Source organism: Phocoena sinus, chromosome 2 (assembly GCF_008692025.1).
Source record: "Phocoena sinus isolate mPhoSin1 chromosome 2, mPhoSin1.pri, whole genome shotgun sequence".
In the NCBI taxonomy this organism is placed as follows: Eukaryota; Metazoa; Chordata; class Mammalia; order Artiodactyla; family Phocoenidae; genus Phocoena; species Phocoena sinus.
Genome location: NC_045764.1, coordinates 117,965,825 through 117,979,402, shown reverse-complemented (window position 1 = coordinate 117,979,402; position 13,578 = coordinate 117,965,825). Strand labels below are relative to the sequence as shown.

At 36.9% G+C, this 13,578-nt stretch overlaps 1 protein-coding gene across 1 annotated transcript in view; it reads left to right on the top strand.

Annotated features, from left to right (window-relative positions):
* The window catches only part of FBXO33 (F-box protein 33), a 38,211-nt gene extending 36,052 nt beyond the window's left edge, over nucleotides 1-2,159 (top strand). The window contains exon 4 of the mRNA XM_032623188.1: nucleotides 100-2,159. Coding sequence (XP_032479079.1) covers nucleotides 100-371 — 272 coding nt within the window. The 3' untranslated portion in view covers nucleotides 372-2,159. The remainder of the gene's footprint in view (nucleotides 1-99) is intronic.
* The last annotated feature ends 11,419 nt before the right edge of the window (nucleotides 2,160-13,578 follow it).

Below are 13,578 nucleotides of genomic sequence, written 5' to 3'. Positions count from 1 at the left end.
AGTGCTAAGTGAGATACAAATTTGTGGAAAAGACTAACTTATAAAACAGACAAAATAAAATGCAAGGAAATGACTGCTTCTCTTTTGCTTATTTTTAAGGTTACACAGTGTGGGCACACAACCTCATTGCCATTGCTCGTCTTCGTGGCTCTGATCTAAAAGTACTTGAAGTCACCGAAGAAAGCATTGATTTTGACCAAGGTGAACTGGCCGACCAGGATGTGGATCCAGTACATAACCTTATTGAGCAGGTATCCCTGGGCCTAGGTCAACCTTGGCACGCGATCATGGACATCGAATCACTCAGTGTCTTCACTGAACCAAATCGTCATTTTTACAGAGAGATGCAAAGCTTCAGCGAAGACATTTAGCTTTTTTTAAATGTACAATTCCTGTGGTTACATATGCAAGTAGGGTCCTATTACGTTTTTTTTTTTTCAGTAGTGTGAATTAATCCCTTTGTGCTGTGTTTAATCAGTATTAGCTTTATAGAATTATATATGTATATTCTACTTCTTGATCAAAGAACGTAGTCAGGTATTGGTTTAGAAGTTCAAAGTGACAATGTATAGGGCTTTCACGGTTAATGGACTTGTTACCAAACCTTAAGAATATACAACCGAAGGTTGTCTGAGGTTGCTGGCTAACTTTATTTTTTCACTGAGTTACTCTGCCTTTTGATGTTTTTATTCTTTGTGTGTCAGAGCTCAGGAGCCAAAATATTTTTATACATATATAGATATATATCCATAGCCTGGTGGATTTGTATGCAATGCACTGCATTCATTCATTGTGTGATAGCATTTCATTAATTTTTCTTTGAAATGGAAGGAGGGAGGATAATACAATCCCAAATGAGTTATCTTTAACAGAAAAGCCAAGCCTTTAACTTTCATTACATATATAATAGTTGATATCACCAATTACCATTCTCAATTTTGTATAGTACTAGGTTAGAACACTGCTGAATCCTTTTTTAAATGCATTTACATCGATACAAATACTCAAATTATTGGATTTTTTTAAACTATGTCTGACATAATTTAATTCATCAATTACATCATACATTCAAGTTAGATTTTTAGCCAAGATTTCAAATAGTGGAGGAAGAAAGAAACAATATTCCAGGGTAAAACCTCCTAAATGAATATCAAAACACAGTTTGTAAACACACATGCTTGCAAACAAACATTAGTCGTGAAATCCCTAGCAACAAGTCACTGGATTTTTCTCTGTCAGCGCGCGTGTCAGCTGCCAAAGAATAGATTTAACTGAAGAAGTGCCCACATGCTGGCAGGGGCTGGCCCACTCTGGCCAGCCAGATACTGCTAGATTGTAATATTTAAGGTCGAATTTCGACCTGTGGTACACAGCTGTGCTGTGGCTCAGTCAGCAACCTCAGAACTCTGAAAAACAAAACAAAAAAAACAAAACAAAAAAAAAAGAAAAAAAAACCATGCACCTGTTTCACTGTGAATAGTGAATGTAAAGGAAAGAAAGGAAAAACTGAAAGCTTGTTCTATCACAGGTATGAGCTGCTATGATACATGAAGAACATTCCATGAAGTATGTTTTAAAACCTTGTTATATCTGAGAGGCTTTAAAAGCCGACTTAACTGTTTCAGGGCAACCGCGGTACAGACGTGGTCTCTGTGAGACTTCCACCTGACCCCAGTTTTAAGTGGTACGAATGTTGTGCATTTAATGTTAAAGGACAGTCTGCAATAATAAAGTAAGTAGCCAACGTGGGTGCCCAGCAGTGCTGAGACCTGGCTGCTCTAGTGTAAGCTTTGGAAACACAATTTATGCAACAAATGTCCAGATATGATTCTATTTATGGAAAAAGTTTATATGTATTTTACAAATGGTTTTACCATCTTATATTAAAATGACCTTTTGACAGGTGTGCACTGTTTTGTCTCCAGTGAGCACATACCATGCGGATTTTATATGTACATCAGTAGTGTGAATCCACTGGCACAGTGTGTGTAAATGCCAGATGTGGTGAGATTTTATCTTATAAATGTGATCAGATAAAATAACTCCTGACAGAAACTGTAAGGAAACCAGCTGAATGTTTGACCTGATGACTGATGTTGTTGTATGGTTTATGTTAAATGTATATTCTTTTAATCAATGAATAAAGCATTAAAAAGTGATCACTGTAACATTTTATTGTTCATGAAGCATGAAAACCTTTAGTGTTAAATAAACTGCAGTAATCCTTATAATGTGTATAATCATGTTAGCTCCTACTGTATTCTGATGCAGCAAAGCTTAAATTTGAGAATATATCATAAAACCTATAGGCAGAATAATTTGGAGGGTTTTAATTTTTTTTAACTCACTATGGCAAAACATAAGCTTAAAAGCAAACAACAGACTGTTTAGCACAAAATCCAAGTGTATTATGCATTTAGAGTACATTATTTATATTGTAAAACTTAATTTATAGACTATAGGAACTTCTTCTTTTTAAAAATTCCTCTACTGGGCGAAGAAAGTACTTCAGTATGCCAGTACTAAATAGTTCTTAAACCCTCATACTGCTTTAGTTTGGCTTTGTCATCTCCATTCTTGGTTGCTGAGGCAAACTGCTGTGGTAGATGAGAAAGAAAATGGCTGCTTTTCTTTCTTCCTTCTCTTCCTCCCTAATCGTTCCAGACACTGCCTCTTCACTGCCTCATCATGGAATAATCTGGTGTTCACAAAGAACTGTCATTATACCTATTGCTCCCTTATTTCATGGACATATCTAACCCCTTTGGATGAATCAACATGTCAGTGTATTTAAGGACTTCCCAGGTGGCTCAGTGGTTAAGAATCCGCCTGCCAGTGCAGGGACACGGGTTCGAGCCCTGGTCCGGGAAGATCCCATATGCCGCGGAGCAGCTAAGCCCTTGCACCACAACTACTGAGCCTGCGCTCTACAGTCCGCGAGCCACAACTATTGAGTCCACGTGCCATAACTACTGAAGCCCACGCGCCTAGAGACTGTGCTCTGCAACAAGAAGCCACCGCAGTGAGAAGCCCACGCACAGCCACAAAGAGTAGCCCCCCGCTCGCTGCAACTAGAGAAAACCCGCGCGCAGCAACAAAGACCCAATGCAGCCAAAAATAAATTAATTTTAAAAAAAAGTCTGTGTATTTAAAATACCAAAACAGTACCCAAAACATATGAAAAAAGAAAGTCTATTTATATATATATATGTAGTATACAAGTGAAGTTGCATAGAGTAAAGCATTATACTGGGAGTGTCGACCTCTGTTTTCTCCACTAAGCTCTGACTCTAATGCTACATGAGCACAGACTCTTCCTTGAGCCTCACTCTCCTCATCTGTGAAATGAAGGATTCACCTTGGTTACCTAAAACTGATTCTTTATCGAAAGTTTCAGCTGTTAGTCTGACAGCTTATAGAAATGTACAAGGTCATCTTTGAACAAACGTATTAAATATTTTCAAAATACAGCTTACTATATGAAATTTATATATCTAAAATTACTTTCCCATTTCCTCCACCACCCTGGGAATAAAGAAGTTAGGGAGCTGGTAGGGTGGGGCTTGGGAAGGACAGTGTGCTTATGACTGAACACACAGATTCAGCAACTAACTTGCTTGAGGCTTATACAATAGCATGAACCAAACTGGATTGTTATGAAGCCAGTAGTATTAAATGGTGCTGATGGAGTAATAGACAGCAGGTGTGAATAATACCCAAGAGTCACACCACATTGTCTGTATCAATGCTTCCTAAGCTTTTTCATGTCCTGACACATAGAAAATATTATGCAGCGTACTCGTTTAAACTAGAAGGAATTGAAGCAAAAAAAACCCCAAAAACCATTGTTTTCTTTATTATATAATTGATGAGAAAAATTAAATGCAGAGGCTTGGAGGAAATAATTGCTGAATTTGTATAAAACTTTCAAATAAAATCTTGTCAAATGTTTTAACTTATAACCTATTAAAAATTTTAACATTCCTACCAAGAGAAACACCCCACAAATGGGTGATCATTTTTAAATCTTTCTGTCCACAACATTCAAAAATTTATGCAGCTGAAATTATACTTATGAAATCTCACAGCTTTAAATGTAATGGTAAGTGTAATGTTGAGATTTCTTACGTAATGTAAATTAATTTCAAATTCAAGTGATTTTTTTCACTACAAGTATTTCAAAATAATGATGAAGCTCTAATTTTTACATACATAACCCTGCTGCTAGTTTAGCCACCGTTGAGAACACACATCAGCCACCAACATGCAGAAGTATCTGATTTATATGCAAGCAATTCAAGGCCTGCAGGGAGCCCTCCTCCCCCCTCCAGCTCGCGACCCCCTCACACCCACCAGCTCCATCTGGAGCTTCACACCTGGGCTTCCTACCTGCTCTTCAAACATTTGCAGCATACTTCTCTCACAGCTTCATAGACCCCCGTTGTCCACGATGGACAGTGGAACACTGCATCTGGCAAGGGAGAAGTGAGTGCCTGGGTACAATTACAAGTACACATCACTCTGGTACACTTATGATTACATTGCCATAGTCATTCCATACTTACTACCATTCATCTATTTTAAAGATGCCCTAAGCTCCTGATCATCTATTTTAAAGATGCAATAAGTTCCTGATCATTTGGAAATTTTATATCATTTTCCTCCTTAAACCCATATATTGTATCAATTATTAATTTACTGCCTCAGCTCTGAAGTCACCCTTCAATATATTCCCTCCAATAATGGAACTCCTTTAAGTAACAGACCTTTAAAGTCAGCACAATGTTAACTTTTTTCAATAAGGGCCATGGGGGATATGGTAGAAGGCAGAGGTTCTCCTGTAGTTCCCAGGGCAGGCCAAGGTAGGCCAGGGTAGGCAGCCTGGATATAAGACTTGCGGTGGAGCCTCCCCCAGCCATGGTCCCTCTGCCACCTTGCAGCCTCAGCCTGACCTTCCTTCACACAGAAACTAGAGCTGCTATATAGCTCATATGCTTTGAAGGCCTCCTGCCTGCACTGGACTCCCATTCCCTGCCCTGAGCAGCCTGCATGTCATGTGTGGCCCACCCACTGGCTCTGAAGACCTCCCCATCCCTGGTATCCACACTCCCACTGCACACCCAGTGCCAACGGTTGCTGTTCACCTGCTCCCCACGTGCACCCTGGCCAGTGCCTATTGCTTGCTCAGCATCTCCAGACCAGCTCAGGCCTTGTGGAACCAGCGATCTTCTCTGCTATCCTGGGAGTTGAAGTACACCTTCACCAAAGAGGGCTGAACCCCTTCCAAGTTTGTCCTACCATGAGTGACCTCCCTCAGCTCTAGGGGGTTATATACAGTTTCCTCACATTTTGTAATTATTCTTACCACAATTAATAATTCTTTATATTAAACTTTCCCAGTTTGAACTACTGTGTGCTTTGTCTCCTGATTTGACCCAGACTGCTACATATATCCTTTCCAACTATCCCACAGCTTTTTATGCAAATGTAATGCTTTTTGTTAGTCTTTCATTGAATACTTACATATTTTCTGCAAAAAAACCCCATAGAATTTAAAATGTGTGATTATTTTCTTAAAAGCCATGTTAAATTTTTTCTCCTAGACTTTATACATATTAAATATAATTGATCAAAAATATAAATATTATAAATTTAAATTAGTATAAAGAAACTTATTAGAACTGCATTTCTTAATGAAATGGATAAGGCTGGGTCTTTTTGTTTTACCCAAATAGTTCATATTCCATGGATGAATATTACTTGTTCCTGACATGAGTCAGGTCCATCATTCATTCTATTCCTATTTTCATTTTTATAAAAACAAGTGCTAAAATTCTTTTTCACATAAAGTAGATGAGAAGAGAAAGTTTTGTTACAGCAATGTCACCCATTCTTCAAACTTCTGAGCTTTTAGGACCAAAAAAAGCACTGGTCTATTACCAAAAATTATTTTAGATAAGTCAGCTGGTTGAAAGCAATCACTAGAGTTATTCACTTTCTCAGCACTGACACCAACATTTCATATTGTCTCTTGAGCTCCAGAGGTTTACACACCTTAGTATGATGCATCATCATAAGAAGACTAGGACCAGGTTAAAGGTGTGTGCTCATTTTATACATGCGAGAAGGGTAACTGCAAAATGAACAGTAGGAAAGGAGAATCTGCACCTTGTTCACAAGTTCTTCCTTAGGCAGAACAACTTTGAAGAAGAATATACATGGAAGGTGAAATTCTGTGAATCTTCCTAGAAGCATACCTGTATACTGCTCGGAAATTCTTTGCATACTCTGAGGGGGTGTACCCCAGTTTGAAAACTACAGCTCTAGAAAACTGCTTCTGTGACAAAGAAATATTAAAAGGCTTATTTCCACATTATTTATAACGAAAAGTCAGCAGCAACCTAATGACCATTAATAACAGAATAAAGTTATTGTGGCAAAGCCACACAGTGGAATACCACACAGTGGTCAGAATGAACTAACTTGACATACATTTCTGAACTTTGATGGATCTCAAAAAAATGTTGAGTAAAAAAAGCTGACTTCTAAAGGATATATATATATATATATATAATGAGGCTATTGATGTACATTTTTAAAAGGCAAGAAAAATAAACCTACATACTATACATAAACTCATTTAACTGGAAAAACAAAAAATATTCACATCGTTTTCACAAGAGTACTTACCTCTGCAGCATGAGGACAACTATCTGTAATGTTTTTTCTTGAAAAAAAATAAGGCAAATGTTAAATTTGCTCTCTAGGTAATAAGTAAAAGAGTATTCTTTATATTATTTTGTTACAGAAAAAAACCTCAGCTATTTGGGGTGTGGCCAAGAATACACAAGTAAGTAAAAAAGGCTTGTGGAACCAGATTATTCCCTGCATTAATGCTTAAAAGGCATCAAATTCAGAAAAGCCACTTGTTTCCTTTTAGCTCATTTATTCTTATGTTCAGCATAATTCTAATAAGCCTGTTCGTCTTGTTTCTCAGTCTCCAGTAGATTAGAAATGGAGAGAGGTGACTGTGAAAGGCATAGAAGTTTACAATCCTAAAAAGAGAACATAACTAATCTTAAGCTATTTGTAAAGGAACTTGAAACAGAATTAAATACCCCTATAACAAGCTTGAAATACACAGCAATGATAAATGTTTGTAATGACCCTGAATCAATAGGAAAGTATATTCAAAATATCTCTGCAGTGAGTTAATAGAGCATTTAATACATCTTAGAAATCTTTTCACACAAGATGGTTAAAATAAATATTTGTGTTTAAAAGAATGGATTTTAGTTAATCAAGAAACATTCATTTAAGTGAAATTTTCTGAGAAAACACAGATAAATTAGCTAAGAAATGTCATGACTGACAGAGAATATTTACTGTGTGCCAAGCATGATTTTAACCAGGTAATTAACACATTATCAGTTCACTGATTTGATCATGTTTTCCACTAAATTAATAAAATCAACGGAGTATTTGGACATTTTGTAATCCAAGGGGTCAACAAATTCAGATCCAAATTTTTCAGACCTAGGTAATTACCTGACTCCTTTCACCAAAAAAAGAAAATTAAGTTCTCTTTTTATCATAGTGCATTCTTTGATAATACTTCCTATTATACTAATAACTTTATGAAAGTATCAGTTAAGTGAGACTTTAAGATTTCTTTATATAAGTTTAAAGACTAAAATAAAACAGACTCTGAGGGCAAACTATTTCAAAATATAAAGTTAACATAAATATCTAGCAATTTGAAAAACTATCAAAAAGGACTTGAACTTAAGTTGAGAGAAAATCAGTTAACTTTGGTTGAAATAACCATAATTCAAAATGACAAGTTCCAACAAAGAAGTGGTAATAAAACTTTTAGAACATCATTTATATCATTTCTAAATAAAGGATAATCAATATAATTATAGGTTAATAAAAGAACATATGCCAAAAATTGGAACAACCAAGCAAAACTAGAGGGAATGTACCTCAACTTTAAAATACCCATACATGACAAGCCCACAGCTAACATCACACTCGACAGTGAAAAGTGGAAATCCTTTCCTCTAAGATCAGAAACATGACAATGGTGCCCACTCTTACCACTTCCATTCAACATAGTACTGGAAGTCCTAGCCAGAGCAATTAGGCAAGAAAAAGAAATAAAGGATATCCAAATCAGAAAGGAAGAATACTCTGCATTGACATGACATTATATATAGGCACACCTTGTTTTATTCACTTCACTTTGTTGAGCTTTATAGGCACTGCAGTTTTTACAAATTGAAGGTTTGTGGCAACCCTGTGCCATTTTTCCAACGTTTGCTCACTTTGTATCTCTGTGTCACATTTTGGTAATTGTCACAATATTTCAAACGTTTTCATTATTATATTTGTATGGTGATGTGCAATCAGTGATCTTTGGTGTTACTATTGAAATTGTTTTGGGGTGCCATGAACTGGGCCCATAAAAGATGGCAAACTTAATTGATAAATGTGTGTTCTGACTTCCACAGACCAGCTATTCCCCTATCTCTCTCCCTCTCCTCAGACCTTCCTATTACCTGAGACACAACAATACTGAAATTAGGACAATTAATAGGCCTCAAAGTCCTCTAAGTGTTCCAGTGAAAGGGAGAGTCATTTATCTCTCACTTTAAATCAAACATGTCGAAAGATGAGATAGGCCAAAAGCTAGGCCTCCTGGGACCAAACAGTTAGCCAAGTTGTGAAGGCAAAAGAAAAGTTCTTGAAGGAAATTGAAATTGCTGCTCCAGTGAATACACAAATGATAAGAAAGCTAACAGCCTGATTGCTGTAATAGAGAGTGTTTTAGTGCTCTGGAAAGAAGATCAAACCAGCTACATCATTCCTTTAAGCCAAAGCCTAATCCACAGCAAGACCCTAACTAATTTCAATTCTAGGAAGTCTGAGAGAGGCAAGGAAGCTGCAGAAGAAAGTGTGAAACTAGCAGAGGTTGGTTCATAACGTTTAAGGAAAGAAGCCGTCTCCATAACATAAAAGTACAAGGTGAAGCAGCAAGTGCTGATATAGAAGCTGCAGCAAGTTATCCAGAAGATCTAGCTAAGACAATTAATGAAGGTGACTGCACTAAACAAAGGATTTTTAATGTAGATGAAACAGCCTTCTATTGGAAGATGCTGCCATAGAGGACTTTCATACCTATAGAGAAATCAATGCCCGGCTTCAAAGCTTCAGAGGACAGGCTGACTCTCTTGCTAGAGGCTAAACGCAGTTGGGGACTTTTAAGTTGAAGCCAACGCTCATTTACCATTCTGAAAATCCTAGGGTCCTGAGGTAGATTATGCTAAATCTACTCTGCTTATGCTCTATAAATGGAACAAAAAAGCCTGCATGACAGCACTTCTGTTTACAGCATGGTTTACTGACTATTTTAAGCCCACTGTTGAGACCTACTGCTCAGAAAAAAAAGATTCCTTTCAAAATATTCCTGCTCATTGACAATACACCTGGTCACCTAAGAACTCTGATGGAGATGGACAATGAGATTAATGTGTTTTCATGCCTGCTAACACAACATCCATTCTGCAGCCCATGGATCAAGGAGTAATTTCAACGTTTAAGTCCTACTATTTAAGAAGAACATTTTGTAAGGTAGAGCTGCCATAGAAAGCAATTCCTTTGATGAATCTGTGCAAAGTAAAGCGAAAACCTTCTGGAAAGGATTCTTCATTCTAGATGTCCTTAAGAACATTCTCATGATTCATGGGAAGAGGTCAAAATACCAACATTAGGACCTCCCTGGTTGCCCAGTGGTTAAGAATCCGCCTGCCAATGCAGGGGACACGGGTTCGAGCCCTGGTCCAGGAAGATCCCATATGCCATGGAGCAACTATGCCTGTGCGCCACAACTACTGAGCCTGCGCACCTAGAGCCCGTGCTCTGCAACAAGAGAAGTCACCGCAATAAGAGGACCACGCACCATAAGGAAGAGTAGCACCCGCTCGCCGCAACTAGAGAAATCCTGCACGCAGCAATGAAGACCCAAAGCAGTCAAAAATAAACACATAAATAAATAAAAATTATTTTTTTAAAAAAATATATATATAAGAATTACATGAAAAGGGTTCAAATTCCCTAAGGTCAATTACTTTAAAAATTGAGATATTTAGGAAAGAAAGAAATTTTTTAAAAGAATCAACATTAACAGGAGTTTGGAAGAAGTTGATTCCAACCTTCATGGATGACTGTGAGGGGTTGAAGACTACAATGGAAGAAGTCACTGCAGATGTAGTGGAAACAGCTCGAGAACTAGAATTAGAAGTGGAGCCTGAAGATGTGACTGAATTGCTACAATCTCATGATAAAACTTCAACAGATGAGGAGTTGCTTCTTATGGATGAGCAAAGAAAGTGGAGATGGAATCTACTCCTATGAAGATTGCTGAAATGACAACAAAGGATTTAGAATATTACAGCAGAGTTTGAGAGGACTGACTCTAATTTTGAAAGGAGTTCTACTGTGGGTAAAATGCTATCAGACAGTGTTGCATGGCTAGAGAGAAAACATTCATGAAAGGAAGAGTCAATTGATGTGGTAAACTTCATTGTTGCCTTATTTTAAGAAATTTCCAGTCATACCAACCTTCAGCAACCACCACCCTGATCAGCCAATAGCCATCAACATAGAGGCAAGGCCCTCCACCAGCAAAAATTTATGATTTATTGAAGGCTCAGGTGATGGTTAGCATTTTTTAGTAATTAAGTATTTTTTCATTATGGTGTGTACTTTTTTTTTAGACATAATGCTATTCCACACTTAATAGACTACACTATAATAGAAACAACTTCTATATGCACTGGGAAACAAAAAAAATCATGTGACTCTATTGTGATACTCACTTCACTACAGAGGTCTGGAACCAAACCCGCAACATCTGCAAGGTATGCCTGTATAGTATACCTTAAAGACTGAACCAAAAAACTGTTACAACTAAAAAAAAAAATTTAGTAAAGTTACAGGACACAAAATTAATATACAAAAATCAGTTGTACTTCTAAACATTAACAATGACCTATCTGAAAAGGAAATTAAGAAAGCATTAAGAAAACAATCCCATTTACAACATCAGAAACAATAAAATACTTAGGAATAAACTTATCCAAGGAAATGAAAGATCTGTGCACCAAAAACTATCAGACACTGATGAAAAAACTGAGGAAGACACAAATAAATGGAAAGATAGTCCATGTTCATGGGTTGAAAGAATTAGTACTGTTAAAATGTACATACTACCCAAAGAGATCTACATATTTAATGCAATTCCTATTCAAAATTCCAATGACATTTTCCATAGACGCAGAAAAAAAAAAAACACTAAAATTTCTATGGAACCACAAAAGACTCCAAATAGTCAAAGCAATATTGAGAAAGAGGAGCAAAGCTGGAGGCATCATATTTCCAGATTTCAAACTGCATTACCAAGCTATAGTAATCAAATCAGTATGGTATGGGCAAAAAAACAAAAACATAGTCTGATAGAATAGAATAGAGGACCCAGAAAAATAAGCCCATGCATATATGGCCAATTAATTTTTGACAAGGCACCAAGTATACACAACAGGGAAAGGATAATCTCTTCAATAAATGGTGTTGGGGAAACTGGATATTCATATGCAAGCAAATAAAACTGGAACCCTGTTTTACACCACACATAAAAATCAACTCAAAATGGATTAAAGACGAACATAAACCTAGAGCCATAAAGCTAGAAGAAAACACAGGTGGTAAACTTCTTGACGTTGGTCCTCAGAATGATTTTTTGGATTTGACACCAAAAGCAAAGACAAGCAAAATAAAAAATAAACAAGTGGGGGCTTCCCTGGTGGTGCGGTGGGTGGGAGTCCGCCTGCCGATGCAGGGACGGGTTCGTGTCCCGGTCCGGGAAGATCCCACATGCCGCGGAGCAGCTGGGCCCGTGAGCCATGGCCGCTGGGCCTGCGCGTCCGGAGCCTGTGCTCCGCAACGGGAGAGGCCACAACAGTGAGAGGCCCGCGTACGGCAAAAAAAAAAAAAAAATTTTTTAAATAAAATAAGTGGCATTACATCAAACTGAAAAGCTTCTGCACAGCAAAGGAAACCATCAACAAAATAAAAAGGCAACCTATGACATGGGAGAAAATATTTGCAAACCATATATCTGATATGGAGTTAATATAAAAAATACACAAGGAACTCATACAACTTAATAGCAAAAAAACAAATAACCCAATTTGAAAAGTGGGCAGAGGACCTGAACAAGCGTTGTTCCAGACATACAAATGGCCAACTGATACATAAAAAGATGCTCAGTATCACTAATCATCAAGGAAATGCAAATCAAAACCACAATGAGATACCACCTCACACCTGTTAGGCTATCTATTATGAAGAAGTCAAAAGATAACAAATGCTGGTGAGGATGTGGAGAAAAGGAAACCGTGTACACTGCTGGTGGGACTATAAACTGGTACAGCTACTATGGAAGAATTATGAGGAAGTCCCTCAAAAAATTAAAAGTAGAATTGCTATATGATCCAGCAATCCCCACATCATGGTATATACCCAAAGAAAATGAAATCAGTATCTTGAAGAGATTTTAGTACCACCATGTTCATGCAGTATTATTTACAATAGCCTATATATGGAACAACCTAAGTGTCCATAGACAGATGAATGAATATACAATATATATAATATATAGAGAAACAGTTATCAGAGAGCTCTCATGTTCCATGAAAAAACCCACCATCTCTTTTGTAGCACTTGTATCAAATTCTGTCAAAGTAGCTGCTACTTCAAAAGAAACAGGAGATTTAATTTGAAAAGGTTATCAAGCTAGATGCTTATTTAAGTAAACTCATAATGAACCCTGAACCACACCTGCAGAAACAGACTAAAAATCACCAACTATACTCATAAAATAATTTTATAGCATCTAACCACATCTACAAATTGTCTGGGTTTAAAAAAAAAAAAAGTCAAAATTTTTTTCAACCAAGCTGGTTCCAAAGAATGTGATCCTTCCTCTTAACTATCCTCTTTCCCCTGCCCCAAATACTGGTCCCAGAATATATTTTAAAAATATATCCCTAAAGAATTATCCTAAATCCAGGGCGGGGGGCGTGGGTAGAGTGTATATACTTCTTAGATGTTATACTATCATATATAATTCTTTAAAAATTCTAAAGAGAAAAAGAAAGAAAACAGCTTTAGTGCTCAGCAAGAAAAGTCAAGTAAACTATATTCACAAAACGGAAACTTAGACAACCATTAAAAATGAGCTTTACCATGACTATGTAAAAATTATTTATATTAGGAGATTACATTTAAGAATATAAAATTATAGACATAATTACAACAATACAAAAGATACTTGAAGGATAAAAGGCCTGACAAACTACAACATAAATGCAAAAAGTGATTTTGTTTTGGTGATGACCCTGGATGATTGTTTTTTCTTCGGCTTTTGAACATTTTCTAACTTTTCTTATAGGACCACATTTTACTTTTCTATTTAAAATATTATACAGAGGGGAAAGTTATCCAGCCAGGACCAAG